The sequence below is a fragment of the Lathamus discolor genome, chromosome 20 (genome assembly GCF_037157495.1).
Source record: "Lathamus discolor isolate bLatDis1 chromosome 20, bLatDis1.hap1, whole genome shotgun sequence".
Classification (NCBI taxonomy): Eukaryota; Metazoa; Chordata; class Aves; order Psittaciformes; family Psittacidae; genus Lathamus; species Lathamus discolor.
Genome location: NC_088903.1, coordinates 1,459,786 through 1,486,410, shown reverse-complemented (window position 1 = coordinate 1,486,410; position 26,625 = coordinate 1,459,786). Strand labels below are relative to the sequence as shown.

Genomic DNA, 26,625 nt, shown 5'->3' with positions numbered 1-26,625 from the left:
GGGGTGTGTGAGGGCTGCGTTTGCTCTGCAGGGTACCAGGCTGGGAGAAGGGAGTCATCAATACAAACTTGTCCCATCCCATCCAACTCTGCATCCATCAGCAGCTGGGTGGGAGAAGGAAGAGCTCACTTGGGTGCTGAGGTTGGTGGTGGTGCTGGAGCTCTGCGGCCCAGTGTCCATGGCTGCGTCTTGGAGTGGCTGGGAGATGTTTGGGACCATGCAGAAAACACTGGAAGCCGTTTGCTCCGTAAGCATTGAAGCCCATCAGGGTTCAGGGGGTCAGAGAGGCTGGAAGCTCCTTTTGGTGCATCAGGGGCCTGTCCAATGTCATGGACACCAACAGGGCTCAAGTCAGCCCCAAATTCCCTATAAATAAGTGTTGGGCATGGTCTAGTGAGAGGTGTCCCTGCCCATGGCAGGCATTGGAACTGGATGATCTTCAGGTCCTTTCCAACCCAAACCATTCTATGGGTCTATGAAAGAAAAGCGTATTTGGGGTGAAGCACAGCCTGGGCCTTTGCCAGTGAGTGTCGAGCTCATGCTGGTGGTCCCCATGCTCCAGCCTCACTGACATCAGCGCGCAGCACATTTGCAATGGGAGCAGATGGGGGCACAGGGAGGGGTGAAGGCTGAGCTGGTGCTGAAGCTTTCCCATTCCTCCTGGCTCAGCAGCGATGGAGCAGGGGACACGTTGGGTGGCATCTCCCTGCTTGGAGCTAAGGGCCCATGGCTGAGCTGCCTGCAGCGTGCGGAGGCAGCCCCAAACCCTCAGCCTGTAATTTCCTCCCTCCAGCTCTTCTCTTTTTAGAGTTAAATGATACCTTGTGCTTTTCCAGCCCTGGGGCTGCCCCTCCAGTCTGGACAGCTTCCTCTGAGCCCCATACTTCACCCTCGCACAGTGCCACGCAGCCCCGGTGCGGTGCTGAGCACCCTGAGGCCAGCTCCTGGGGTGGCTCCAGGGCTTCCCAATGTGCTGTTCATGTTTTCCTCAAATCCAGGTTAGCAGATAAATGGAGAAGGGTGGCCCGTTGCTGAACCCCAATTGCGAACTGATGCTCGTGGTGGAAGAGCCTGTCCTATTCCCAGTACCGATGGGCTGGTGTTTGGCTCCTCTGGGAGCACTGTGACCTCGGGAGGCCTCATCCTGACCAAGTGCTGGTACTCGGGCCCATTGGGATGCAGCACTGATGCAGAAGTGCTTAAAGTGTCCTCCGTGTCCCTGGTGATGGGTTGCAGTGATGGTGATGGGTTGCACCACTCACCGCTGTATGGGGGTGCCATGGGAGATGCTGGCATGGTGAGACGGGCGTTTTGGGGAGGATGATGATGCCTCCTGATGTCCAGGTTGGGATCAAGCTGGCCCCAGTTTAAGGGACCAGCCTGAAGGCAGCCCAAATTGGCCCCGTTGGAGTTTTTGCTTATTTTGCCATGATTTGAAGGATGTTTTCTGAGAAATGAAGCATTTCTTCTCGCAGACCTTGCCTTTTCCTGCTGCACGTGCACAGCCTCTGCTCCCTGGGGACCACCGCACCAGCGGGCTTCACTTCTCCTTGTTTGAGCTCATCACTGATGTCACCTCGGCTGGGGAATGGGCATTTTACATCAGCGCTTTCCTGGAGCTCTGGACTGAAGTGGGGGTGTCTTGGGGGTGTCTTTCTTCCTCCATTTCTTATTTCCCCTCAGAGACAGCGCGGGGAACTTTGCTGAGCAGGGGTGTTTGTTGCTCGAGTGCAGCAGGGCCGCCTGCAATAACATAGCTGGGGCAGGGTGAGGTTGTGGGGGAATAGGAAATGAAAACCTTTCTAGCCCAAAAATGTTCATACAGTGGCAAGAACCCAAAGCAAACCCAAGCTAAATATAGCGGGGCCCGAGAGCTCGCCTGGACTTCTGATGAATGCTTGTGCTGGAGCAACAAATGGGCTGCTTTTGAAGCAGAGAACACCCCACAGGAGTTGCGCCGTGGATGTGCTGCTTTGTGCTGGGCTGGCGAGGCAAGAAGTGCCTGTTTGGGGTCCCCAGGGGTGCCTTTTTAGCTTCGAAATATGGGTTTGGAAGAAGAAACGATCTCTGACCAGTGACGCGTCAGCTGGGGCCGTGTGTCCCAGTGTAACGTCCCGGGGGTGCTGGTCCATCCAGGCTTTGGGATGGATTCACGTGCTGGGGCCATGCCGGGACTCAGATGGCCGTGGGGATGCAGGGTTGGAGCGCGGGCCGTGCGTGGAGCCGGGGTTGGGATGAGGCTGTCCCCTTCCGCAGCTGCACAAGTGCTTTATCTGCTGGCAGTGATTCCCTCGCTCTGCTCCCGCCTCCCAGCGCCTGGGCTGGGATTTCCGAGGGTCCTGACGCGACGTTCCGCGTTTGCTGGGGCTGTGCCCGTGGGAGCTGTGGCTGCGTGCAGGCGTTTTCCATCACGCCCTGTTCACACGATGGGAGATTCACCCCGGGGTTCTTTCTGCTGTAACAGGTCCCCAGATACACATAAAAATGACGGATGCGCTCGCTGTTCCCTGCTCTTTTCCTCCATCCGGAGCAGATGGCCGGTGCCGAAGCCATTGGCGTGGGCTCCTGCAGCCGGGTGCTGCTGCTGCTGGGGGCTCAGTTTTGAGCAGCCCTGAGGATGCTGTTGGCTCTGATGCTCAAACGCTGGTGCTTTGTGGGGATGCCACACTTGGTGCGAACACCCATCTTTGGAGCCCAGCACCCTGAGGACAGGCACTGGGGCAAACTGCCCACGGCAGGGGGATGGAACTGGATGAGCTTTAAGGTCCCTTCCAAACCAACCCATTCCATGGTTTTATGAATCCCTGGGGTTATTTTTGCAGGGAAGTGGTGGTCCCCAGTGTGCTGGGTGCTGTACCCAGGGATGCACCCTGAAACTTGCTGTGTGTGGAAGGGGAGCCAGGATGCTCCAAGCCCCTGTGTCCAGCCTGGCCTTGAGCACTGCCAGGGATGGGGCAGCCACAGCTTCTCTGGGCACCCTGTGCCAGCGCCTCAGCACCCTCACAGGGAAGAGCTTCTGCCTTATCTCCAACCTGAACATCCCCTGTCTCAGTTTGAACCCATCACCCCTTGCCCTATTGCTCCAGTCCCTAATGCAGAGTCCCTCTCTGGCATCCTTGTAGCCCCCTTCAGACACTGGAAGCTGCTCTGAGGTCTCCACCCAGCTTCTCTTCTCCAGACTGAACAGCCCCAATGTTCTCAATTGTTACTCATTGCTTTAACCCTTTTCACCTTTTTCCCCCCCCAGACTCCAAAGTCTTCCTCATCTTCAACACGGGTGCTCAGGGCTGCCTGGAGACCAAGGACTCGCTGGTGCGGCTCTCCAAGGGCTGCAACACCAGCGCCCCGGCCCAGCAGTGGAAATGGGTGTCCCGAAACCGCCTCTTCAACGTGGGGGCCATGCAGTGCCTGGGGGTGTCGTGGCACGGGGCCAACGCCACGGTGGGGCTGCACCCCTTGGCCACCTACGAGTGCGACCGCGAGTCCGTCAACATGCGCTGGAGCTGCCGCGGCCTCGGGGAGCAGCTCTCGCAGCATCTCAGTGCCCGCCCGGGCAATTCCTCCCTGGATAGAGGGGACCAGGCACGTGGCTCGCAGTGGAGGACATACGGCACCGAGGAGGACCTGTGCTCCGTGCCCTACTCTGGTAATGCCTCATTGGGCGCTAATGTTATCCCATAACCCAAACAGGGTGCCCAGAGAAGCTGGGGCTGCCCCATCCCTGTTAAAGACTGGGTTGGATGGGGATTGGAGCAACCTGGTCTAGTGTGAGGCATCCCTGCCTGTGGCAGGGGGTTGGAACTGGATGATCTTAGGGTCCTTCCCAACCCAACCCATTCTATGATTCTATGAACCAAAACCAACCCCAAAATGTGAGCAGCTGGGTCCTGCCTGGGGAGCTTGGTCTGAGTTAGTTGGATTGGGGTGATGGGAGATGGGCACCTCACTAGCCCCCGCACCAGTAGCCCTCATCCCAAAGTCCCTCCAGTCTCCCGTAGACACAGCCTCAAGCAAGGGCTCCTCTTTTCCACCAGAGATTTACACCATCCAGGGCAACTCGCACGGGAAGCCCTGCACCATCCCCTTCAAGTACGACAACCAGTGGTTTCACGAGTGCACCAGCACGGGGCGAGAAGATGGGCATCTCTGGTGTGCCACCACCCAGGACTACGGCAAGGATGAGCGGTGGGGCTTCTGCCCCGTAAAGAGTAAGTGCTGGGGATGCATCCCATGGGGAAAAGCAGAATCCCGGTGCTCATCCCTCCTGCGAGCTTTCCTTCCTCTCCCTTTCCCTCCTGCCTCATCCCTCCTCCTGCAAGCAGCCTGCAGTGCTGGAGCAACCTGGGTGCTGGGGGTTTATTAGTGGGTTAATGAGGGGTTTTGGAGCAGTGGATGGGATTCTGATGGATGCTCACCCTCCTTGGCCCCACAGGCAATGACTGTGAGACGTTTTGGGACAAGGACCACCTCACCAACAGCTGCTACCAGTTCAACTTTCAGTCCACGCTGTCCTGGAGGGAGGCCTGGAATAGCTGCGAGCAGCAAGGGGCCAACCTGCTGAGCATCACTGAGATCCACGAGCAGACCTACATCAATGGTGAGGCAGTGGCAGCCTGGGCACGCACTCGTCCTCACCTGGGTACCAGGTTGCTCTGCCTGCCCCAGAGTTGGCTTGGGGATGGTGACAGCTTGAGCTGGGGCTGGGGACACTTATCCTGCCCTTTCTGGCTGTGTTGGCCCCAGGCCTGCTGACCGGGTACAGCTCCACGCTCTGGATTGGGCTCAATGACCTGGACATCAATGGAGGCTGGCAATGGTCGGACAACTCGCCCCTCAAGTACCTCAACTGGGAGAGTGGTGAGATAAAGGGGTTATGGTGGTAATGGGGGAGCTGGGGAGCAGCCTTGTGAGCACTGGGGATGGTCCCATAGAACAGAGAGCGCCATGGGGCTGTGGAGCAGCCTGGGACATCCATGGACCTAAAGGGAGACACAAGGAGCTGGAGTGGGAATTGTCCCTCTGCAAGTGCCTGGTGGCCTTATGGGTAACCTGGGCTGAGCTTCCTTGTCTGGGGGGGTCATAGAATCCTGTCACAGAATGGTTTGGGATAGGAGGGAGCTTAAAGCTCATCCAGTTCAACCTCTGGGCACCCTGTGCCAGCGCCCACCACCCTCTAAAGCTCTCCTCTGTCAGGTTAAAGCCGTTCCCTCTTGTCCTGTCACTACATGTCCTTGTCAGAAGTCCCTCTCCAGCTTTCCTGTAAGCCCCTGGAGAAGACTCCAGAGACCTTACTGCAGCCTTTCAATACCTTAAGGGGTCCTACAGGAAAGCAGGAAAGGGTCATTGCATCCAAACTTAGTACTGGTGTGTGGCTGAGGAGTGGTCCCCAGCCGCAGGTGCCCATCTCTAACCCTGGGGTGCTCACGGGGCAGAAGGACCCCCTTTGTTCGTGCTCTGCCCCAGCTCCTCAGCACCGTGTCCCCCCTTATTCCCCACCCCAGACCAGCCCGACAACCCCAGTGAGGAGAACTGCGGCGTCATCCGCACCGAGTCCTCAGGGGGGTGGCAGAACCGCGACTGCGGCATCGCTCTCCCCTATGTCTGCAAGAAGAAGCCCAACGCCACCGTGGACCCGTTCCTGACGGGTGAGCAGCACCGGGAGTGATGGGAACGAGTGGTCCCATGTTCCAGCTGGATGTGCTCCCATCCCGGCACAGTCAGGGGATGCTGCCCATGGAGATGGCCATTGGTGTCCCCAGCTTGCTGGTGCCGTGGATGTGTGGAGCAGTGATTGAGCTCCCATGGGATGCCTAGATGAGTATTGCTTGGTAGGGGAATTGAGAGCAGTGGGAGGTCCCCCATGGTCCCCATGGGGTGGGTTGCTCTGCTTCTCTGCAAACAAAAGGGACTTTCTTTGTCCCCAGAGCTCTAAAGCCACCGTTGCCTGCACCTTGCCATTGCGTGTCACGTTTTAGCTGTAGCTTTCCCACTGTTGCTTTGCCTTGGTCGTTCTGAGCACCCCAAGGGACTCCCTCCTTATGGTCCCCTCCCTGCCAAGGCTGGAGAGCAGGACAGGAGCCCTCAAGCTGCCCTGTGTCCTGCCAGACTCGTGGTCGGAGGTGAAGGTGGACTGTGAGCCCAGCTGGCAGCCCTTCCAGTCCAACTGCTACCGGCTGGTGGGAGAGAAGAAGAGCTGGCAGGAGGCGAAGAAGACCTGCCTGCGGAGCGGGGGGGACCTGGTCAGCATCCACACTCTCTCCGAGCTGGAGTTTGTCACCAAGCAGGTCAAGCAAGGTAAGGGGGAGCTGCTGTGTCAGCAGCATCCCTGCTGCCTGGTGATGGGGTCCAAGGGAAGGTCACTTCTGTGTGATGCTGCGAAGCTGAATTAGTCAGTGGCTATGAAGGGAGTGGAAAGCCCAGGCTGGGAGTGATGTGTTCCTTGGATCCTCCATCCAGCAAATGGAAAAGCTGTTCCCGGGAGCCTGCAATGCTTAGGAGGAAAACACCCAGCTGCAGCTGGGGGTGGCACCAGGCCCAGTTGGTTGAACGTAGAAAAAGATGGGAAAAACCTGCTTGTGCCACCCCTCCTTAGGGTCACCCCCAGGCTGGGTGTTGCTGCTCCCATACGAGTGCAGCCCATCCAGCCAGCCTGCATCCTGACCCTTATCCAAAGGGAAATGCCTGGTAGCCAAACCTGCCATGGGGACATTGGCGGACCCAGACTCCAGTGGGCACTGGGGAGGGGCTGAGGAATGAATGGAGTTAGTGCTGGGGGAGGCAGGAGCCATAGGAGGGTGGGTGAAGGAGGGGGACATCCCCAGGCTGGGAGCAGACTGGGATGGGAGGGAATGGTTGAAAACCATTGGACCTGAACCTCTGGGTCCAGACTTTGACCGTTCTGCCCTGAAACTGCTGGCAAATGTCCCTGTGTTTGCCCGCTCCTTGCAGGCAGGAGCTGCCTTCCCTTGTCCTGCTGGCACCACTGGGCTGAGAGGCTGAGCCCTGCGGTGGGGTTTGGTGCTTTGCAGAGACCCGGTCCCATCACTGGGGCTCGTGTGCTGGGGGGGCGTTCTGCGAGGTTTCAGCCAAGCAGAGGGAATCCCAGCCCCAAAGCCTCCTGTCTCGGCAGATGTGGAGGAGCTCTGGATTGGCCTGAATGACCTCAAGCTGCAGATGAACTTCGAGTGGTCGGATGGGACCCCCGTGCGGTTCACGTACTGGCATCCCTTCGAGCCCAACAACTTCCGCGACAGCCTGGAGGACTGTGTGACCATCTGGGGACCGGTGAGAGCCTGCGCGGGGGTTTATCCTGCAGCGTCCTCGTGGCCAGGGGAGGGATACCTTGGGCAGTGTCTCCAGAAGGGGTAGGACCTGGCTGGCATGGGAGGGATCCAGCACAGCATCCTTGGGGATTTGGTGTAGAGCCAACGTGGGGGTGGATGCTCTGGGAAATACCCCGGATGAGCTCACTCCTGCTTTTCTCCGTGCTGTGCAGGAGGGGAGGTGGAATGACAGTCCATGCAACCAGACCCTGCCATCCATCTGCAAAAAGCCCGGGAGGGTGAGCCAGGAGAAGGAGGAGGATGACCACGGGTGCCGGAAGGTGAGGGGGACCTGGGGCAGGATGCGGCTCTGCTGATGCTCAGCGATACGGGGGGGCCGCTCCCCAAACCCATTTCAGGCAGCCCTGATGAGCAGCACCAGGAGCTGCTGCTGTGCTTGGGGGCTCAGCCGCTCACTCCCAAGGTTGCACGAGGCCGCAGGAGGAAACTGGGACAAAATTCCCGTCTCCATCATCCAAGATCCTCCCCCTGGGGCTGGCCTGGTTGCCAGCAGGGACGTTAATGTATTCCTTTCTCCTTTCGCCTCTCTCTGTGCCAAAACCCGTGGGACGGAGGCAGCTGCCGGCCCCGTGCTCGGCACGATGGCAGGCTGCCTTTTCCAGGCGGGATGCGGGCATTCCAGGGACGCCGCCACCGACGTGCTGGGTTCTCACCCGACCGTGCTCTGCCTCAGTTTCCCCAGCCATTGAGCTGAGGCCACCCCATTCCCACGCTCGCTGGGAAGTCGCTTTTGTGCCTGTCCCAAGGCTCCGAGCAGCCAGGCTGGCATCGCCAGCGCTTGAACGGCTCCCAGCATCTCAGAGCAAGCCAGTGTGCGCTGGCATCCACAGCAGTGACCGCCCCAATGGGCCCCTGCACCCTGGCACAGCAGAGCCAAACCTTGGCTCTGTGAGAGCTGCCAGCCAGAGCCAGAGGAATCCCAGTGCTGGGGACAATGTGCTTGGTGGCAATGTGCTGCCATCACCCATCCGCTCATCCTGAGGGCTAATAGCGTGTCCCCATGTGGATAGAACCCTCCTGCCTCGCTAGCCGCAGCGTTACCCTGGGTGTCCAACAGAGATGTACCCGGTGGGGAGCAAACTGGCCGTGATACGTGAACCAAGGAGAGGCATTTCCCATCCTTCTCATCCTCATATTTGCACCCAGACACAGGGGCAGAGGGAGAGGAGGCAGCATCTTGCTTGGACGATCAGCCCCGGTCCTCTCCGCCCCCATGCTGGGTTTTCTTGGTGGCTTTGCTGCTTTTTCTCCCCCTTTTCAAGCCCTCTTTACTTTTGGAAGAGCCTTAAAGGAAGCTGGGGGGGGATGGAGGTTTGGGCAGTGGGAAAGGCAGAGGCGCAGAGGGATGTGGGGGCGTGCCAGGAGCTGGGGTTGATGGTCCTGGCCCCTTTTCCTTGCCTTTAGGGAAAGGCTGCAGGAGCAGGGATTTGGGAGGAAAAAAGGTGGGATTTGGGGTAATTTCCCTCTTGGTCTCCCAAAGGTGCTTTCCTCCCCACCACGCTGCTGCTACTGCAGATGGCACGAGTCTTGGGATAAAGCCCTGGTGATGGTTCCTACCGTACAGGAGGGTCCCTGAGCCTCCCCCCCTAAGCCTCTTCACCCTTCCCACCCTTGCTCTTCCTCTCACGGGTGATCCCTTATGTCCCCCACACCGCTGCTGCCAGCCCCAGGGCCGCCCTGCTCCCTGCTCTGGCAGAAGACAGGAGCTATTGTGTCTGCAGCCCCGGAGAGGCTCCAACATCAACAAGGCGGGGGATTAAAGCAGCTTGCGGTGGGACTCGCTCTGGATTCGGCCCCATGGCGTATAGAGGAGGATTGTGCTCCCCTCCCTGCACCCCAGCCGGGCTGGACATTGGCAGGGACAGACATTCCCCGGCTTTGAAGCTGCCTGGGTGTTTGTTTTCCTTGCAGCCACGTCCTCCGGGAGCAGGGGTTTGTTAGAGCTCAAAGCTGAGCGGGGTCAAGCTGGGGTGGCCGAGGGCAAGAGACCTCCCAGGAGAAGGCAGAAGCGGTGGCAGGGGGACGTGGGACTTTGCTCTCAATGCCTGGGTTCGCTCCCATCCTTCTGGGATGGGCTGGGGTGAGCAGTGGTGGATGCTCCCTGTCACCCATCCCCAGGGCTGGAAGTGGCACAGCCCCTCCTGCTTCTGGCTGGGTGAGGACCGTGTCCCCTACAGCGATGCCCGCAGGACGTGCTCTGACTACGGCTCCACGCTGGTCACCATCACCAACAGGTCGGTGCCGCACCAGTGGTGGTGGGTTTGCCCCCATGGTGGGGTATGACCCTACAACTGGGCTTTGCGTGCTGGACTGCTCAGCACCTCCGCTCACAGCATCACCCGTCCTTGCTGCCCCTCCAGGTTCGAGCAGGCGTACGTCAGCAGCCTCATCTATGGCTGGGATGGGGAGTACTTCTGGACAGCACTGCAGGACATCAATGAGACGGGTGCTTTCCGCTGGCTGAGCGGCGACGAGGTCATGTACACCCACTGGAACCGCGACCAGCCCGGTAAGGAGGTGGCCATGGGTGGGATGGGGACATCCCCTCCATGCAGGGTGGATGCTGGCTGTGCCGCTTGGCACGGTCCGACCCTAAGGCAGGCATCCCCCCGCTCCCGTGAGCGCTCCAGGTTACAACAAGGGTGGCTGCGTGGCCCTGGCCACCGGCAGCTCCATGGGGCTGTGGGAGGTGAAGAACTGCAGCACCTTCAAGGCCAAGTACATCTGCCGGCAGAACCTGGGCACCCCGGTGAACCCTGAGCTGCCCGGGCCGTACCCCACACCCAGCCTCACCGCTGCCTGTCCTTCGGGATGGAGCTCCGACTCCAAGCTCCGGCACTGCTACAAGGTGAGTCCAGGTTGGATATAAGGAAGAAGTTCTTTACGGTGAGGCGCTGGCACAGGATACCCAGAGAAGTGGCAAATGCCCCATATCTGGCAGTGCTCAAGGCCAGGTTGGGGCCTTGGCCAACATGGTCTAGCATGAGGCATCCCTGCCCATGGCAGGGGTTGGAGCTGGTTGGTCTTAGGGTCCTTTCCGTAGGTGTTCAACTATGAGAAGCTGCAGGAGAAGAAGACGTGGATCGCAGCACAGGAGTTCTGCCGGGAGCTGGGGGCCCAGCTGCTCAGCCTGGGCAGCTACGAGGAGGAGCACTTCGTTGCCAACACCCTCAACAAGATCTTTGGGTGAGGTTTTAGCCTGTGTCCTGCTGCCCGAGTGCGCTTGGCACGAGCCCACCCCGCCGTGGATGGAGCAGGGATGCGGCTGTCTGAGCATGAGCTTGAAGGTGCCTCGGTTTGGCTACACCAAAGGGAGAAGTGCAGGAAATTTGGTGTCATTTGGGGATGGAGCTTGGGTTTGAAACTCCTTCAGCCCTGAGCTGCTGTGCCCAAGGTACTGCCTTTGGGTGTTGCGGGGACAGCGGGCTTTGAAAGCAAGGTTATAAAGGGTTATAAAGGGGTATCTGTGTATATATATATATATCTGTATATATATATATATGTATGTATATCTGTATATATATATATCTGTATATATATATATATCTGTGTATATATACCTATCTGTATATATATATCTGTATATATATATAAGGTTATAAAGGGATATCTGTATGTAAATGTACATGTATTTGTATATCAATACACAACGCTTCTGTTTGGGGGGGTTCTCATCCTTCCCCTGGCTCCCTGCAGGGAGTCCGAGCCGGAGCTCCATGAGCAGCACTGGTTCTGGATCGGCCTGAACCGGCGGGACCCTGCGGGGGACAGGAGCTGGCGGTGGAGCGATGGGCTGGGGGTGAGTCTATGGGGGTGCCAGCAGGATGGTTGGCATTTGGGGTGCAGGGGGGGGCAAATGGGGCCCTGGTGGAAATGCCCAACCCCGCCCATCTCTCTCGACCCCCAGTTTTTCTACCACAACTTTGACCGCAGTAACTACGATGATGATGGCATCCGGAGCTGCGCGGTGCTGGACCTGGCCTCCCTGCAGTGGATGCCGATGCAGTGCGAAGCTCAGCTGGACTGGATCTGCAAACTGCCCAAAGGTACTGGCCAGGAGGCCCCCAGACCCTTCAGCTCTGGGTAACCTGATGGAGGATGGGCTGCGGGGTGATGGAGAGGGTGTGGGAGGACTGTCTGTCACCTCCCTACTGAAGGCTGCACTGTTATGGGAGAAGGCTCCTTAAGGGGAGACCTTAGAGCAGTTCCAGTGCCTAAAGGGGCTGCAGGAAACCTGGAGAGGGGCTTGGGACAAGGGCCTGTAGGGACAGGCCAAGGGGAATGGCTTGAACCTGCCCGAGGGGAGACTGAGATGAGCTCTTAGGCAGAAGCTCTTCCCTGTGAGGGTGCTGAGGCGCTGGCACAGGGTGCCCAGAGAAGCTGTGGCTGCCCCATCCCTGGCAGTGCTCAAGGCCAGGTTGGACACAGGGGCTTGGAGCAAGCTGCTCCAGTGGAAGGGGTCCCTGCCCATGGCAGGGGTTGGAGCTGGATGAGCTTAAGGTTCCTTCCCTCCCAAACCATTCTGGGATTCCATGGTACGATTCTGTGATGAGTCCTAATCCAGAGGCTGGGAGAGGCACTCTCCATCCCAGGGGGATTCAGGAGGGCATTCACACTTGAAGCTTGCAGGTGGTTTGCACCCCAGACCTGCACCCGCTGACAGCCTCCCCTTGCCCTTTCTCCAGGTGTCGATGTGAAGGAGCCAGAGATCACAACCCAAGGTGCGTTGGTCACAGGCTTGTGTCCATCCAGCGTGGACCATCCTCCCTGGGCATCTGCCACCCATCACACGGTCCTTGTGGGACATCCCTGCAGTGTCTCCACTGAAGGATGGATCCTGTGTGGGTTCATAGGAGGGAGGAGAGCCCTAGCATCTTGCTGCTGCCCCTTGCTGCACAACCAGGCAGGATCAGGCTCCTCATCTGCAGCAGCAGGGCAAAAGCAAAGCAGGGGACTGAGGGACAGGGCGGTGGGTGCTGGTGGCTGTGGCAGGGGGGACAAGGCCATGGCATGACACTGGTCCCTGCCTGCAGGCAGCAAAGAGTGGGTGAAGTACCAGGAGGCCGAGTACAAGTTCTTTGAGCATCACTCGACGTGGGTGCAGGCGCAGCGCATCTGCAGCTGGTTCCAAGCAGAGCTGGCATCAGTGCACAGTGAGGCTGAGCTGCGCTTCCTGGGCCAGAACCTCAAGAAGGTACCAGGGGATGGGGATGTCGCTGTCGGGCTCCACTCGCTCCCCTGCTTACTTTGCTGGAGGGACCTGGGGGCAGCCAGACTCTGTTGGGGTCACGATGAGGATCGTGGAAGTGGCTGCAGTTGTCCCCAAGGACTCCCCAGTCCCTGCAAGGCACTGATGTGTCCTCTTGGGTGCAGTTCTCCAGGGGCCAGGAGCAGCACTGGTGGATCGGGCTGCACACCTATGAGAGCGATGGGAGGTTCAAGTAAGTCAGAGACAGAGGCGCTGGATCCCTGCACGTCCCCATCCCGCTGTCTTAGAGCCCTGTGGCTCAGTGCCTGCATCCCAGGGGTCTCATCCTGGAGGTTCCTCCCCCATGAGAGGGCAGTGAGGGTGTGCAACTGGTCCCATTCACCAAGTCACTGCTTGGCTTTGTCCTCCCACTGGTGTCTTCCCCAGGTGGTCCGATGGATCCCTGCTCAACTTTGTCTCCTGGGCACCGGGCAAGCCCCGGCCCATCAACAAGGACAAGAAGTGCGTGTACATGACAGCGAGCAGAGGTGAGGGGCAGGATCCGGCTCTGAAGGGGCTGGGGCTGAGCAGGGATACCCCTACCCCAGTGCAATGCGGGGGATCATGCCTGGCTTGTCCCTCCCCATAGAGGACTGGGGGGACCAGAAATGCATGACAGCGCTGCCCTACATCTGCAAGCGGAGCAACGGGACAACAGCAAAGCCTTCCATCCCACCACTGCCTGCTCCTTCAAGTGGGGGCTGCCCCCATGGCTGGGTTCCCTTCCTCAGCAAGGTGGGGCAGCATGGAGAGGGGACGGCCGCTCCGAGGTGGAGATGGGGTGGCTGAGATGTGGCCGGGTGGAGAGGGGATGCATGTGTTCTGGGGATGATGCTGGCGGGTGTGTAGGGATGCAGGGAGAGCTGCGCTGTGGCTGCGGGAGGGGATGGGGAGGGTGCACATGGATGCTGGGAGAGGCGTGGGATGGCAGGAGGGGTTGGGAGGCTGGCAAGCTGGGTGCAAAGGGGAGAAGGACTTGGGGCAGAGTGGGGCTGGTGGTTGAGTGGGGAGGGTACAGGGCTGACTGCACCCCCCGGACCATCCTGTGCCCCCACCCGTGCAGTGTTTCAGCTTCAATGGCCATGACAAAGCGGAGATAGTGAAGTGGCCAGAGGCAAAGCAGGCATGTGAGAGCCAGGGCGCTGTCCTGGCCACCATCACCAGCCCCTTGGAGCAGGGTAGGTCCCCCCACTCTTGCCTCCCCCTGGCACCGCTGGCTGGGGACCTGCTGGGGATGGTCCTCAGTGTCTCACCAGTTGCTTGCAGCTTTCATCACATCCATGCTGCCCAACATCTCCTTCGACCTCTGGATCGGCCTCCACGATGCCCAGAGGGAGTTCCAGTGGGTGGTGGGTGAGCCGCTGCAGCACGTGAGCTGGGCACCCGGCGAGCCCTCGGGATGCAGCGCCTCCAGCCCCCGTGACAAGCCAGTGAGTGACCCTCCCCGAGCATCCCTATGTCCCACCATGAGGATCACTGGTTTGGGTTCGAAGAGACCCAAAGCTCATCCAGTTCCACCCCCTTGCCACGGGCAGGGACCCCTTCCACTGGAGGAATGGGGCTGGATGTGAGGAAGATCTTTACAATGAGGGTGGTAAAACACTGGCACAGGTTGTGCACAGATGGGGCGGATGCCCCATCCCTGGAGATATTCAAGGCCAGGCTGGATGTGGTTCTGGACAACCTGGTCTGCTTGAAGATGTTGCAGAATCATAGACGGGTTTGGGTTGGAAAGGACCTCAAAGCTCCTCCAGCTCCAACCCCTGCCACAGGCAGGGACCCCTTCCACTGGAGCAGCTTGCTCCAACCCCTGTGTCCAACCTGGCCTTGAGCACTGCCAGGGATGGGGCAGCCACAGCTTCTCTGGGCACCCTGTGCCAGGAGGGAAGGTTTTAGGGTGCTGGGATGGCTTTCCAAGGGATCTGGCCCTGCAGGGTAGGGTATCCATGGGGTGGAGGGCCATGCTAAGGGCAGTGCTGACCTCATGGCTTGTCCATGCAGACCAACTGTGTGGTGGTGTGGCACGGCTCCCCCCCCCACTTCACGGGACGCTGGGATGACCGGAGCTGCACGGAGGAGAAGCACGGCTACATCTGCCAGCAGAGCATAGGTACGAGGGGGACAGCCCCAGCTACTGCTCACTGGGGGCCTGCCGCCACCACCCTGGTGCCCCATGCTGTGGTGGGGCACTGGGTTCAACATGGGGGGAGTTTGGGGTGCTGAAGTTGCTCCCCCCAAAACTCAGTGTGGGATGTCCCTGGTCCTAGCTGTTTGTGGGGTAACCCCAAACTGGTGCACCCCAGCCTGGCTTGGTGCGTCCATAGGGCTGATGACAAGGTGGGGATGGCATTGGGGTATCACTGCTCATTGCCCATGGGGACGTGGCATCCCTGCTCTCCCTGGTTGCACCGGGATATCCCTTGGTCCCGTGCCCTGTGCACAGCGCTGCCATGGACACTCAGGGGGATGGACGGGGTGGGGATGAGGAGCTGAGTGTCCTCCATGCCCTCTGACCGTGTCTCTTTGCTCCCCCAGACCCGTCCCTGAGCCCCCCGCGGACGCCGTACCCCCCCTCGCCCACCGGCACCCTCTTTTACCACAACAGCACTTACCGCATCCTGCAGAAGCCCCTCAGGTGGCACGAGGCGCTGCTGCTCTGCGAGACCCTCAACGCCACCCTGGCCACCATCCCCGACCCCTACAGCCAGGCGTTCCTCGCCCAGGCCGTCAGCAGCCTGCGTGCTCCGCTCTGGATCGGCTTGGCCAACGATGAGGTGAGGGAAGGGGGCAAATGCATGGAATGGGGGTCCCCAGCCCAGGTCACAGCTGCCCCCAAAGCTTCTCCTCCCCCTGTTTCTGCAGGGAGGCCGGAGCTACTCTTGGCTGACGGAGGAGAACCTCTTCTATGCCAACTGGCAGGATGGGGAGCCCAAGCAGGTCTCCGGCTGCTCCTACATGGATGTGGATGGGACCTGGCGCACGGCCGGCTGCGACACCAAGCTCCAGGGGGGCATCTGCCAACTCCAAGCAGGTGCTGGCTGTGGGGGCTTTGTGTGGGGCATACTGGGGGGGATGCAGGGTTGGAGATGGCATCCCACCAGGGACCTTCTGCACTCTGTGTGTGTCTTTGTGGGGCTTGTGCTATCCCCAGTGTGCTGTAGGATGCTGACGCCATCCCTGGCAGCGCTCAAGGCCAGGTTGGTGCAAGCTGCTCCAGTGGAAGGTGTCACTGCCCATGGCAGGGGGTTGGAACTGGATGAGCTTTAAGGTCCCTTCCAACCCAAACCATTCTGCGATGCCCTGCACCCTTCTGCTGCCCCCAATGCACTGTGTGCCCCCCAGGTGTCCCCCGCACACACAAGTGGAGCTACAGTGGCAGCTGTCCCAAATCACTGGAGGACTCATCCTGGATCCCCTTCCGGGACCACTGCTACACCTTCCACATGGAGATCACTCTGGGGCAGAAGGACGCCATGAAGAGGTGCCAGAAAGGTATTGAGAGGGGGCTGTTGTGGTGGAGGGGGTGATGCATCCTTGGGAATGGAAGAGGGTGAATTTCCATCCTCCGAGGTCTGGGCGCTTCCCTGACCCTCTTTCCTCTGCAGTTGGCGGCACAGTGTTGTCCATCCAGGATGAGATGGAGAACGTCTTCGTGTGGGAGCATCTCCAGGCGTATGAGGGTCCATCCAAGGGTGCCTGGCTGGGCATGACTTTCAACCCCAAAGGTACAAAGGAAGAAGTGAGGTTTTACATATTCCAGACACCAACGTGAATTCCCATCAGGTCTTCAGGGAGCAGAAGTCCTTGGTGGTGGCACCAGTGGCACATGTGCCATGTGTGTCCTCCTCTGGCTTGGTGGCACAGCAGTGGTGCCTTTAAGGGCCAGAGCCTCCTCAAGGCACTTGGAGCCTGCACCTTCAGGAAGATGCCCTTCAGCCCCTGGTCTTCTCCATTGCCCCATCACTCCCTAAGCCCTCCCCATCACACCTTTCCACGGCCCCATCACATCTCCCCAGCGCCCCATCACACCTTTCCATGGCCCCATCACACCTTTCCATGGCCCCATCACACCTCCCCAGCGCTCCATCATTCTAAACTTCCCCTGTTTCAGTTTTAACCCGTTACCCCTTGTCCTGTCACTACAGTCCCTGACGAAGAGTCCCTCCCCAGCATCCCTATAGGCCCCCTTCAGATACTGGAAGCTGCTCTGAGGTCTCCATGCAGCTCCTCTTCTCCAGGCTCACCTCCCCATCACCCCATCCCACCTTCCCAGTGCTCTCTGAGCCGGGGCACAGATGGGGTGTCCCCTTCAGCTGTAATTCTCCCGTTTCCCAGGTGGCACCTTGGTCTGGCACGACAACACCGCCGTCAACTACTCCAACTGGGGCCAGCACGACACGGGGCCCAGCATGCTCAGCCAGAACAGTTGCTACTGGATCCAGAGCAGCAATGGCGTGTGGCGCCTGGGCTCCTGCACCAATGTCACCATGGGGGTCATCTGCAAGATCCCCAGAGGTAGGGACCCCCACTGCTGTGCTGGGGATGATGTGGGGTGAGCTGGGGGTCAGGGCAGGATGCTGCAGGGCAGAGCTCTGCTTTGGGCAGTTCCAGGATCGGGGGTTGATTGTAGGGGTAGGGGCTGGGGTCTGCAGGTCCCCACTGGGCTCAGTGGTGGGCTCTGTGTGTCTAAATGGCTGGGGCAGGATGAATGCAGTGGTGGAGCAGCACCAGGGGGTGCTGGTGCATCACCTCGTGTCTGTGTGGTATGGCACTGAGCAGTGGAGGATGTGGGGCTGCTGGGGCTGGCACTGGGAAGAGGGGAGGGTGCCATGGCCATGCACTCATCTCTCTGTGTTGCCGTTGCAGTGGAGGAGAGCAGCTTTTCCAGGGCAGGTGAGTGGCACCTTTAGCCTGAGCACAGGACCAGGACCTGGTGCCTGGCTTGTATCAGTAACCAAAGAAATGATGTTTGCGGGTGGGAAATGCCATTTCCAGGTGGTTTTGGTCCTCAGTCAGGGCTCTCCAGCAGCAGGAGCCATCCCTCCATGGAGGAGTGTGTCCAGCCAGTCCTTTGGAGGCTCCCCTGCCCTTGCCCACAGTGCCAGGCCAGGCTGGGGGATGTGGCTGCCCCATCCCTGGCAGTGTTCAAGGCCAGGTTGGACACAGGGGTTGGAGCAAGCTGCTCCAGTGGAAGGGGTCCCTGCCTGTGGCAGGGGTTGGAGCTGGAGGAGCTTTGAGGTCCTTTCCAACCCAAACCAGTCTATGATTCTGCAACATCTTCAAGCAGACCAGGTTGTCCAGAACCACATCCAGCCTGGCCTTGAATATCTCCAGGGATGGGGCATCCGCCCCATCTGTGCACAACCTGTGCCAGTGTTTTACCACCCTCATTGTAAAGATCTTCCTCACATCCAGCCTGAATCTCCCTCTTTCAGGTTTTAAACCTAAAAGGTTTAAAAGGGTTAAGGTGGGTTTTTTTTAACCTTTTAACCTAAAGGTTTTTTAACCTTTAAAGTTTTTTTAGGGTTAAAACCATCACTCCTTGTCCTATCACTAAATTCCCTGATGAAGAGTTCATCTCCAGCATCCCTGTAGCCCCCTTCAGACACTGGAAGATGCTCTGAGGTCTCCACGCAGCTTCTCTTCTCCAGGCTCACCTCCCCATCACCCCAAAAAACCTTTAGGGTTTTTTAGGGTTAAACCCATCACTCCTTGTCCTATTGCAACAAGCCCTGCGAAGTCTCTCCCCATCTTTCTTATGGGTCCCTTTCAAGTAACTGAAAGGCTGCAACAAGGTCTCCCCAGGCTCAACAACCCCAACTCTCTCACAGAGCATTTCCTCATAGGGAGGGGTGCTCCATCCCTCTGATCACTCGTGTGTCCCTCCTCTGGACCAGCAGGTCCGTGTCTTGCCTGTGCTGAGGGCTCCAGACAGCGCACTGCAGGGGGGGTGTCCCCATAGCAGAGGGGCAGAACCGCTGTGGGACAGCAGGAGGCGTCCGGCTCCTTCACCGGCCTCTTCTCGCCCCGCAGCGCTGCCGGAGAGCACCGCGGCCGTGGCGGTGGTGGTGCTGTCGGCGCTGGCGCTGGGCGCCGTGCTGGGGGTCGCTGGGTACCTCTACAAGCGGCGGCGGAGCGCGGAGCGCGGCGCCTTCGAGAGCGCCCGTTACAGCCGCACCACGTCCAACCCCAGCGAGGCGGCCGAGAAGAACATCCTGGTGTCCGACATGGAGATGAACGAGCAGCAGGACTAACGGGCACGCTGGGGACGGGGACCTGGGGAGGGGGGGGGGACACAGAGCATCAAACACCATCCCCACGGCGCGGGTTGGGGTTGGGGTCCGGCCTGGAGCTGGGGTCCCTCCTGCCCCGCGGGTCGCTGCTGCCATCTCCAGGCTGGTCCCCAGCTGCCCGCAGGAGGCAGTTTCAGGGCTAAAAAGCTTTCCGATGGCATGGACAGGCTCCGAGGTGCCTTCCCCTCGGGAGAAGGCAAGTGTGGGTGTTCAGGGCCTTGCGATGGGCTCGTTCGCCCCGGAGCTGGTGTCCGAGAAGGCATCCTCCTGGGCAAGAGGTCCCTAAAGCCGATCTACCTCCCCTCTGCACACAGTGTGAGGGCCCTGCCAGCCCCTGTCCCTGCCACCGTGCTGCTCCTCTCCCCCTGCTCAGCCTCGTCCCCCACCTCCAGCAGAAAGCAGAGACACGGAGATGCCGATTCGAGCGTGGACCCTGCCAGCATCACTGATGGGATCCTCTCTCTTCCCTGGCGCATGCTGGGGGCTGCAGCCAGAGCCTGCCCTCCTTTCTGGTTCCTTTGGGAGGGGTGGGAGAGCGGGGTGTCCCAAATAACTGCACGGGAGCAAACTGCTGGCCAGGCTCCTCTCCATTGGGAGCATCCCAGGCTCCGCGGGAGGAGCTGGGTGCTGCGGCAGGGCCCCCGTCTGTCCCTTGCCAGGCAGGGATGCACGGTGCTGGGGTCACTGGTTGCCTTATTCGGGCCGGAAGGATGAATATCAGGGCTGTAGGGTGGGGAGAAGTTTGGAAGCTTTGGTGGTTGTTCTGGAAGTTGGGTGTTCCTCTGTTTTTTAAGGAAACGACAGCTTTTGTTGCTATGCTGTATTGAGTGCGTGCTGAATATATACGTTCTTTCTCACAGCTGGCTGGGGTGTTTGTGGCTGCCTGGTTTACATGTAGGGTGTAGAGGAGGAGGAAGGTGATGCAGGGCTTTGAGCTGTGCAGGCAGGAGCGGGTACCCTGGGGCTGAGCCATCCTCCATCAGCTGCCTGCAGCAGCAGCATCCCTGGTGCTAGGGTCGGAGAGAGGATGCGGACAGTGAGAGATGTTTGGTTCCCTGCTGGGAATGGGACCCAAGGAGCCCCTTCAGGCTCCGAAGTGGGGTGGCACAGCCCTTAAAAGAGATGTTGCATTTAGCCCTCTGCCTCCGAGGCTCGAGCTGGGGTTTTTGTTGTGATGACAACAGGAACTGCCCCGGTGGTGTTGCTCTCCTTTTCAACATCTGTGTGGGTTTTCAAATCTGTTGATTTCACTTAAGCTGGACATTAAGTGTTTAAGTGTTGGGGGTGGGATGGGGGAACAAGGGGTCATTGGGGTTTTGTTTACTTTTTGGCAATGTCCAAAAGCAGCCACAATGTTTCAGGGTGAGCAGGAATCTGGAGCTGCCCCAGCTCCATTTCTCTGTCTTGGCTTTCTCTGCATTTATTTCCTGAGGTCCTTTCTGGTTTGGAGCTGTTGGTTTTGTCCACGGGCCCATGGCTTCCTGATGTGGGTGCCAGATCCTGAGCAGCCGAGTGTGAATCCCTCCTCATCCCCAGTGCGTCTGGATGTACCCAGCAGCCAGTCCCTGCAGGAGGGATGCCAAGGTGGAAGCAGTGCTGCTGGTGGGGATGGAGAGCCGGGATGAACTCCTGGATGAGCAGAGCTGTTGGGAAGTCCTGCAGAATAAAGGTTGAGGACTGGATTGGTGGGAAGGAAAGGGCAAGGAGTGGTGCTGAGCTTAAGGGGTGTAGCTCGGCAGCACTGGGGCTCGTCTGGAGAAGGACGTGAGACCTTGGGAAGGTGGGAATGGCTGGGATGGGATGAGTTACTGAGAGGTGTGGAGTGCTGGGGTTAGGCACAAGACCCCATAGAGGCATCACACCTGGCTTTCACACAGCCCTGCTTGGGAACACCATGTTCAAGAGTTGCTTTTTTTCCTCCTTGGTGAGTTTATTCTCTTTCCTCCTTCTCCTTTGCTTCCAAGAGAAGGGATCTGTACAGTCCAGGGGAGATGTATGGGAAGAGGTTCGTCAGCTGTCGGCAGTGATCAGGATTCTGGGAAAAACACATATATGGTTAAGTGGTATTTCCTATCACCATTAGAATAATGTGAAGAATTGCTTAAAAGGACCCTGTCAATTATATATATATAATATATATATATAGTTTTGCATTTTTTTTAACTCTCTGTGGTTTGTAAGATCCTTTTAGAAGCTTGGAAATAAAATTTCCTTCCCCACCTGTTTTCCTCCTTTTTTTTTTTTTCTTTCCCATTTTCACTTGGGAAAACCAAAACCTTTCCCTGTGTCCCTCACAAGGAGCAAATACAAAGCTGGAATTCCACCTACCTGTCTCTAACAGAGGAGGTTCAAAGGCTGCCCAGGTGAGGGGGGTGTTGTGTTGATCCCTGACAAGGGCTTGTAGGGACAGTCAAGGGGGAATGGTTGGAACTGGATGACCTTTAAGGTCCCTTCCACCCCAAACCAGTCTATGATCCCATAGCTTGTATGAGAGCGGTGAACAGGCACATCCACCATAGCACCAGCATTCCAGGCACTGCAGGGCTGAGCTGCACCACAGCCATGGCACAAGAGCTCTTCTGAGGCAAAGAGTTGACAGCATCACCCAAGAAGTGAGAGGAGCTCATGGGGGCAGCCAGGGATGCTCCATTGAACCACAAACAGGAGTGGAAATGATGCTGAGCGACTCCACACTGAGGCAGGGGAAGGGATGCTCCAGGCACCCTCCTTCAGGAGCTGGAATGCTCTCAGGCTCAGCTCTCAGCTGACCTGCCTTCAGGAATGGGGTTTCTCTTTAAAAGAAGCCTGGTAAAACTTGAACTGATGGTTTTAAATAGTGAAGCACAGAATATGGGGGGTGTGTGTGTATATATATATATATATATATTTAACCTACAAGAAAAGCAGCCTTTGGAGAAAATAGTAGTTTATAGTAACCAAGGGCCATTTCTCACTAAGATGAAGCCTCCACATTTTACCTGCTTTTCTAAACTTGAATTGAGCACAACCCTTTTTAAGGGAGTCATTAGAAGAGTCCGTGAGGTCTGGTCCAGGTTGGGTTCATCTGGAGAAGGATGTGAAATAACCTTATTTTAATCCCCTGTAATTTCCCTACTGACTATTTAGGGATCAGACAGGGAAGGCTGCACCTTGGAGGGAGGCAATAAGGACACTCAAGTCACTGTCAGGGATGCTCGTTGCCAGTCCCTGGACTAGTGGTGAGGGTTCCAAAGAGGAATGTTGGGTTTATTCCCAGAGCACGTTATAGCATGTCTAAGACGTGCAGCACAACGCACCCAGCTCCAGGGTGGGCTTCATCTCATAAACCCAAGTCAATCTGGGGTGCTGGCACAACCTTAGGTCCCCACTGCTGGCAACTCTGATGCACTCCTTGGGCACTAATAGATCTAAACTGGGTGAGATAACAGTGACCCAAAGGGCCCTGTTCAGGATAGAATAAGAACCCTGTGGCAGATGATGAGTTTCAGCGCTTACATTGTACCCAACGGTGGTGAGCAGAATCCTGCCCTAAGAGGTTAATTCCCTCGATTTTCCCTGCACTGATGGGTGAGAGCAGACCTCACCCACTTAGGACTTGCTCATCATCTACACTGAGTACTTTTAGCCTTGCACTGAGATGGTCCCAGGATCCACAGTGCATGGGAAGTGCTCAATTACATTTGGGAGCCCTAAGACAGCGCAGAAGCCATTGTGCCATGCTCAGCTCTGCTGAAGGCACACCGGTGTTGTCCACAAGCTGTAGTAAGCAGTGTGCAGGGAAAGGGCAAGGAGCCTGCCCTTTACCACTCAGCTCTGACTGTCCAACGGTCAGGACAAAGAATAGACCCGGTGGCTGTGGTGTATCCATGGCCAGGGCTCCTCAAAGCCACAGCCAACGCATGGATGTGAGCAGGGGATGCTGCCCTTTACAAGCAAATGGCAGTTGGCAGCTGCTTTCATTTCACCCCGTGCTAGAAACTGCTGCTCTGACAAGAACCAGTTTGTGCACAACGAGTAAGCACAAGATCTTTTGTTTCCTCATTCCCAGAATCCAGGCGTAAGCTTGACTCAGAAGTTATTCATCTTTGCTAGATGAAAAGGAGGAATGCGCCATTCTGTGGATGCAGTCCGCTTAGTAAGGAGCTTTGTTCAGGAATAATCACAAATGTGCTAGGTGCTCTTCCCTTGGGAGGTTATTGGTCATATTGGCATGTGTAGGTCAGGAGTACCTGCTAATCCAGTTAGTAGTTTGTAAGGATCAACTTGGAGACCAGTGAGCACAGCCGTCCTTCCAGATGAGCTTTCCAGTGATGGGCAATAACCAGCACAGTGTTAGCACGCAGCATAGGGGATATTAAGTGCCTTAAGACCTGCAAAATGACACCCTCTCATCACACGCAGTGAAAAGAATTGTAATTTATTAAGTCATAGGTTACAAAGTTCTGTGAAACCGAGGAGTTAGGAAGTGTGGTCATCAGACAAGAATTTGGAGGGCTTGTGTACAAATCTGAGCGTAGCTTGAAAGAATTCATACAGCAAACTGGAGGCAATGCCTGCCAGCAGCCCCAGAGCATCCCTTCGGGCAGATCTGCTGCTGGGAATGAAGCAGCCAAGGCTTGGAGGAAGCAGCCCTCTGCAGGGGCTGTCCGGCCACTGCACAGAGAAGTGAGTGTCCTCCTGCCCTCCCTGTGTCCTCTTGGTTGCCTGGGGAAGGTGGACTGTCCACCCTGCTGTTGCACGTAACCAGCCTGGGCATGGTCTAGATGAAGGCGGGCCCACATCTTTGCTTTCAGATGACTGCCTGCCCTGTACAAGAAGGGATTTGGCTCCTGGGATCTAATCCCATGGAATAATCTCTGCTGGAAATGCCAGCTGCGAAGGTTTCCAGGCACAGCAACTGCTGGAGCCTTAAGTGTGTGTTGTTGGTTCTGAAACTGCCTCTGAAGTCTTTGCTGCAGCCTTGGCTCCCCCGGGTCCTGCCCTGGCAGGGCTCCCCCAGCACCATCTGCTCATGGCTCTGCCCGAGCATCTTGGCAGAATGAACCTCTTTAGAAAGGTCTCCTGGGGGAAGCCGCCCTTGGTGTGGGCCTGGATCTGTCTCCAGCCGAGCTATCGAGTGCCTGAAGGGCAGCAAAAAGTCTGTAGGTGCCTGCTGGTCCCTTGTAAGCAGGCGCTGAGCGCACAGCTCGCTCTTCTCCAGCAAGAGATTGACATTTGGGCACCTCGCAGCTTCCATTGGCTTCTCTTCCCCCAGAGCTCTGCTAATGGGCCCTGCCCCACCTGAGCTGGTGTCTCGGAGGTGATGCTGGTGGTGCTGAGCCTCTGTTCCTGGTGACACTGGCTCAAGTCTCCTGCTCACTGGTTCCTGTCTCTGTCCCCAGGCCTGTGGCCTCTGGCCTGAGTGGCATCCGGAAGCTCTGTTCCGTCCTGAAGGCTGCCAACCTCCTCACCCCTGACTTGGTCCTCGTGCTTGAGGAACTGGCCCAGCTGGTCCCTCAGGACACTGGTGGGAGCCCTGAGCAAGCCGGGCCTCTGAGCAGGTCTGCAGAGCTCAGCGAGGCCCCCCCAGCCAAGAGGACGAAGTGGAGCTGTGATGGTGAGGATTTGGATCTGGGACAGTCGGTGCTGGCCCCTCTCCTTTGTCTCCGTGGTTCGTTTGCCCAAGTCACCCTGGCTGTGTCCTCGGCCTACGTGTGCCCAGGCCTGAGCTCTTCCTCCTCATCCTCCTTGCGAACACATGGACCCAGCAGCCGAGCTGTGGGCTGCGCAGACCCCATGTTCCTGGGAGAGCTCAGGCATTGCCACAGGCAGTTGCTCTGGGAGCAGGCTGGTGCCTTTGGGCTGCCAGGGGCAGGATTCCTTGTGCTGGCTCTTTTCCTCTGGGTTTAATGTGGTTTGGTGGAAACCCCCGCTGGGAAGTGACTGCCGTGGGGCTTGTTGGGCAGAGTCCAGTGAGCGGTGCTGGAGGAGAGGGGGATGCCCTGAGCTCCGGGCATTCCTGGGAGCTGCAGGCAGAGGGGTGACTGCTTCTTTCCTGCTGCTTTAGATGAGGCATCTGTCACCGTGTGCGGTGCCCCGGTGCTGAGTCCCACCCCGCAGTGCCTGCAGCAGCCTGCTCCGTTCTCCGGCCGTGTGCTCATGGCTTCCAGCCCGATTGAGAGCAGGAAGTCTGGGCTGGGCAGTGCCTCCCCATCAGGACCTCGCCGCAGCGTCAAGAGGCAATTGAAACGGCAGCAGGGATGTGGGAAGGCAGCGGAGATTCCCAGTCCGGAGAGCCCTGGCACTTCCTGGCTTGAAGCAGGAGCTCCAGCATCCCCTGGCTCCCCGGTGCCACTGGGTTACACCCCCAAATCCTGCCCAGCACCAGTCCCCCAAAGCCGTGTGCCCCCGGCAGTGTCAGCTGCCCAGAACCTGTGCTCCCCGCCTGCCCATGAGCTCAATGTGACCTTTGAGGTCTGCCTGGACAGCAGATCCCCCAGCGCCATCGGGCCCCTTCCCGTCCGCCACTCAGAGTGCTTGGACAGGGAGAAGAGGCAGTGCCAGCAAGCAAAGCAGGAGGGCCCCTTCATGCCTAGGTAAGTGCTGCCCTGGATGGGCTCAGTGTGCGTTTGGGGATCTGCGGCCCTGCAGCCTGGGGGAATCCCCTGGCGCTGACCCTCTTTTGCTTGGCTACAGAGCCCCCATCCCAGCGCTGGCCATGAAGAGCTCCTCCATCCCCAAAGCACCTGCGCTGAAGCGGAGGCGAGTGGAGAGGTGAGACAGGCACCAGCCCCCTGTGCCCCTCAGTGCTCCGTGCAGGCAGCTCCTGCCTCTGCTCCCCGCTGGGGCTCGAGCCCCCATCCTTGCCTGTGTCTGTGCCACCTCCCCTGTGCCAGCTGGGGATGAGGGGGGCCTCTGCCCTGAGCCCTGCGGGTTTGAAATGGTCCCTTTCTCTTTGCCAGCGGCTCCCTGCCCTGCCCGGGGGGGCTGCAGAGCTGCACTGCCCAACTGCAGCGCAGCAGCAAGAGCTGTGTGCAGCCCTCCCGCATCCCAGGTGAGCCCTGTGCTCCTCCGCACCCAGGCGGGCACCCAGAGAAGCATTTTCCCTGCAGCGTGATGGGCGCTGGGAGTGCTCCCTGCCTCGGCGAGCTGCTGCTGTGCCAGCCCCGTTCTAGTCTGGGGGAGCAAACACCTGGGAATGGGATGTTTGGTGCTGCTGGAAGAGGCCGTTTGGGGTTTGCTGTTCCTGGCTGCAGCCACAGCCTTGGGAAGGGTCCTTGGAGAGGGGTGGGAAGGAGGAGGCTTGGATCCTCCTCAGGAGGGGCTCTGGGTTTGCTGCTGTTGCCCAGGAGCTGCCTCATCTGTTTCTCTGCTCTTGTCTTCCTCAGAGCCTCGCTGGGGGAACAGCACCCGGAAGGGCAGCAGGAGGAGACCCAAGGAACTGTCCCCAACCCCTTGCGCCCGCCCCCAGCCAATGAAGCTCTTGCGCTGACGGCTCCCGGATCCCTCCCCGTGTCCCTAACCCAGTTACCAGATTTCTTCCTTCCTCTGCGTCCTCCTTGCAGCCCCACAGCGCTCCCCTTAAGTGTTTCTTCTCCTCACAGTCACCCCCAAGTCCCTGCCCTGTCCCCATTCCCTGTCCCCCATTCCCTGTCCCCATTCCCTGTCCCCCTTTCCCTGTCCCCCATTCCCAGCCCAGCCCTGGATGTGTTTTGCAGCAGATGATTTATTGTCGTTCATAAATAGTTTGGTTCAAAGCAGA

At 58.4% G+C, this 26,625-nt stretch overlaps 2 protein-coding genes across 2 annotated transcripts in view; both read left to right on the top strand.

Annotated features, from left to right (window-relative positions):
* Positions 1-21,103, top strand: part of MRC2 (mannose receptor C-type 2) — a 28,023-nt gene extending 6,920 nt beyond the window's left edge. The window contains exons 2-30 of the mRNA XM_065699061.1: positions 3,248-3,646; positions 4,035-4,208; positions 4,433-4,597; positions 4,744-4,857; positions 5,502-5,645; positions 6,106-6,294; positions 7,130-7,284; positions 7,496-7,603; positions 9,462-9,577; positions 9,704-9,852; positions 9,974-10,191; positions 10,387-10,529; positions 11,040-11,142; positions 11,251-11,389; positions 12,029-12,064; positions 12,377-12,537; positions 12,717-12,784; positions 12,979-13,079; positions 13,181-13,326; positions 13,655-13,769; positions 13,858-14,021; positions 14,593-14,701; positions 15,127-15,365; positions 15,454-15,622; positions 15,934-16,083; positions 16,197-16,316; positions 16,927-17,106; positions 17,458-17,484; positions 18,625-21,103. Coding sequence (XP_065555133.1) covers positions 3,248-3,646; positions 4,035-4,208; positions 4,433-4,597; positions 4,744-4,857; positions 5,502-5,645; positions 6,106-6,294; positions 7,130-7,284; positions 7,496-7,603; positions 9,462-9,577; positions 9,704-9,852; positions 9,974-10,191; positions 10,387-10,529; positions 11,040-11,142; positions 11,251-11,389; positions 12,029-12,064; positions 12,377-12,537; positions 12,717-12,784; positions 12,979-13,079; positions 13,181-13,326; positions 13,655-13,769; positions 13,858-14,021; positions 14,593-14,701; positions 15,127-15,365; positions 15,454-15,622; positions 15,934-16,083; positions 16,197-16,316; positions 16,927-17,106; positions 17,458-17,484; positions 18,625-18,845 — 4,322 coding nt within the window. The 3' untranslated portion in view covers positions 18,846-21,103. The remainder of the gene's footprint in view (positions 1-3,247; positions 3,647-4,034; positions 4,209-4,432; positions 4,598-4,743; positions 4,858-5,501; positions 5,646-6,105; positions 6,295-7,129; positions 7,285-7,495; positions 7,604-9,461; positions 9,578-9,703; positions 9,853-9,973; positions 10,192-10,386; positions 10,530-11,039; positions 11,143-11,250; positions 11,390-12,028; positions 12,065-12,376; positions 12,538-12,716; positions 12,785-12,978; positions 13,080-13,180; positions 13,327-13,654; positions 13,770-13,857; positions 14,022-14,592; positions 14,702-15,126; positions 15,366-15,453; positions 15,623-15,933; positions 16,084-16,196; positions 16,317-16,926; positions 17,107-17,457; positions 17,485-18,624) is intronic.
* A 2,819-nt stretch (positions 21,104-23,922) lies between these two features.
* On the top strand, positions 23,923-26,625 carry LOC136024281 (kinesin-like protein KIF18B). The gene is made up of 5 exons (XM_065699498.1): positions 23,923-24,025; positions 24,184-24,480; positions 24,931-25,459; positions 25,560-25,637; positions 26,252-26,625. Exons 1-5 carry the CDS (start codon positions 23,923-23,925, stop codon positions 26,586-26,588), a joined length of 1,344 nt encoding a protein of 447 aa, XP_065555570.1. The 3' UTR covers positions 26,589-26,625.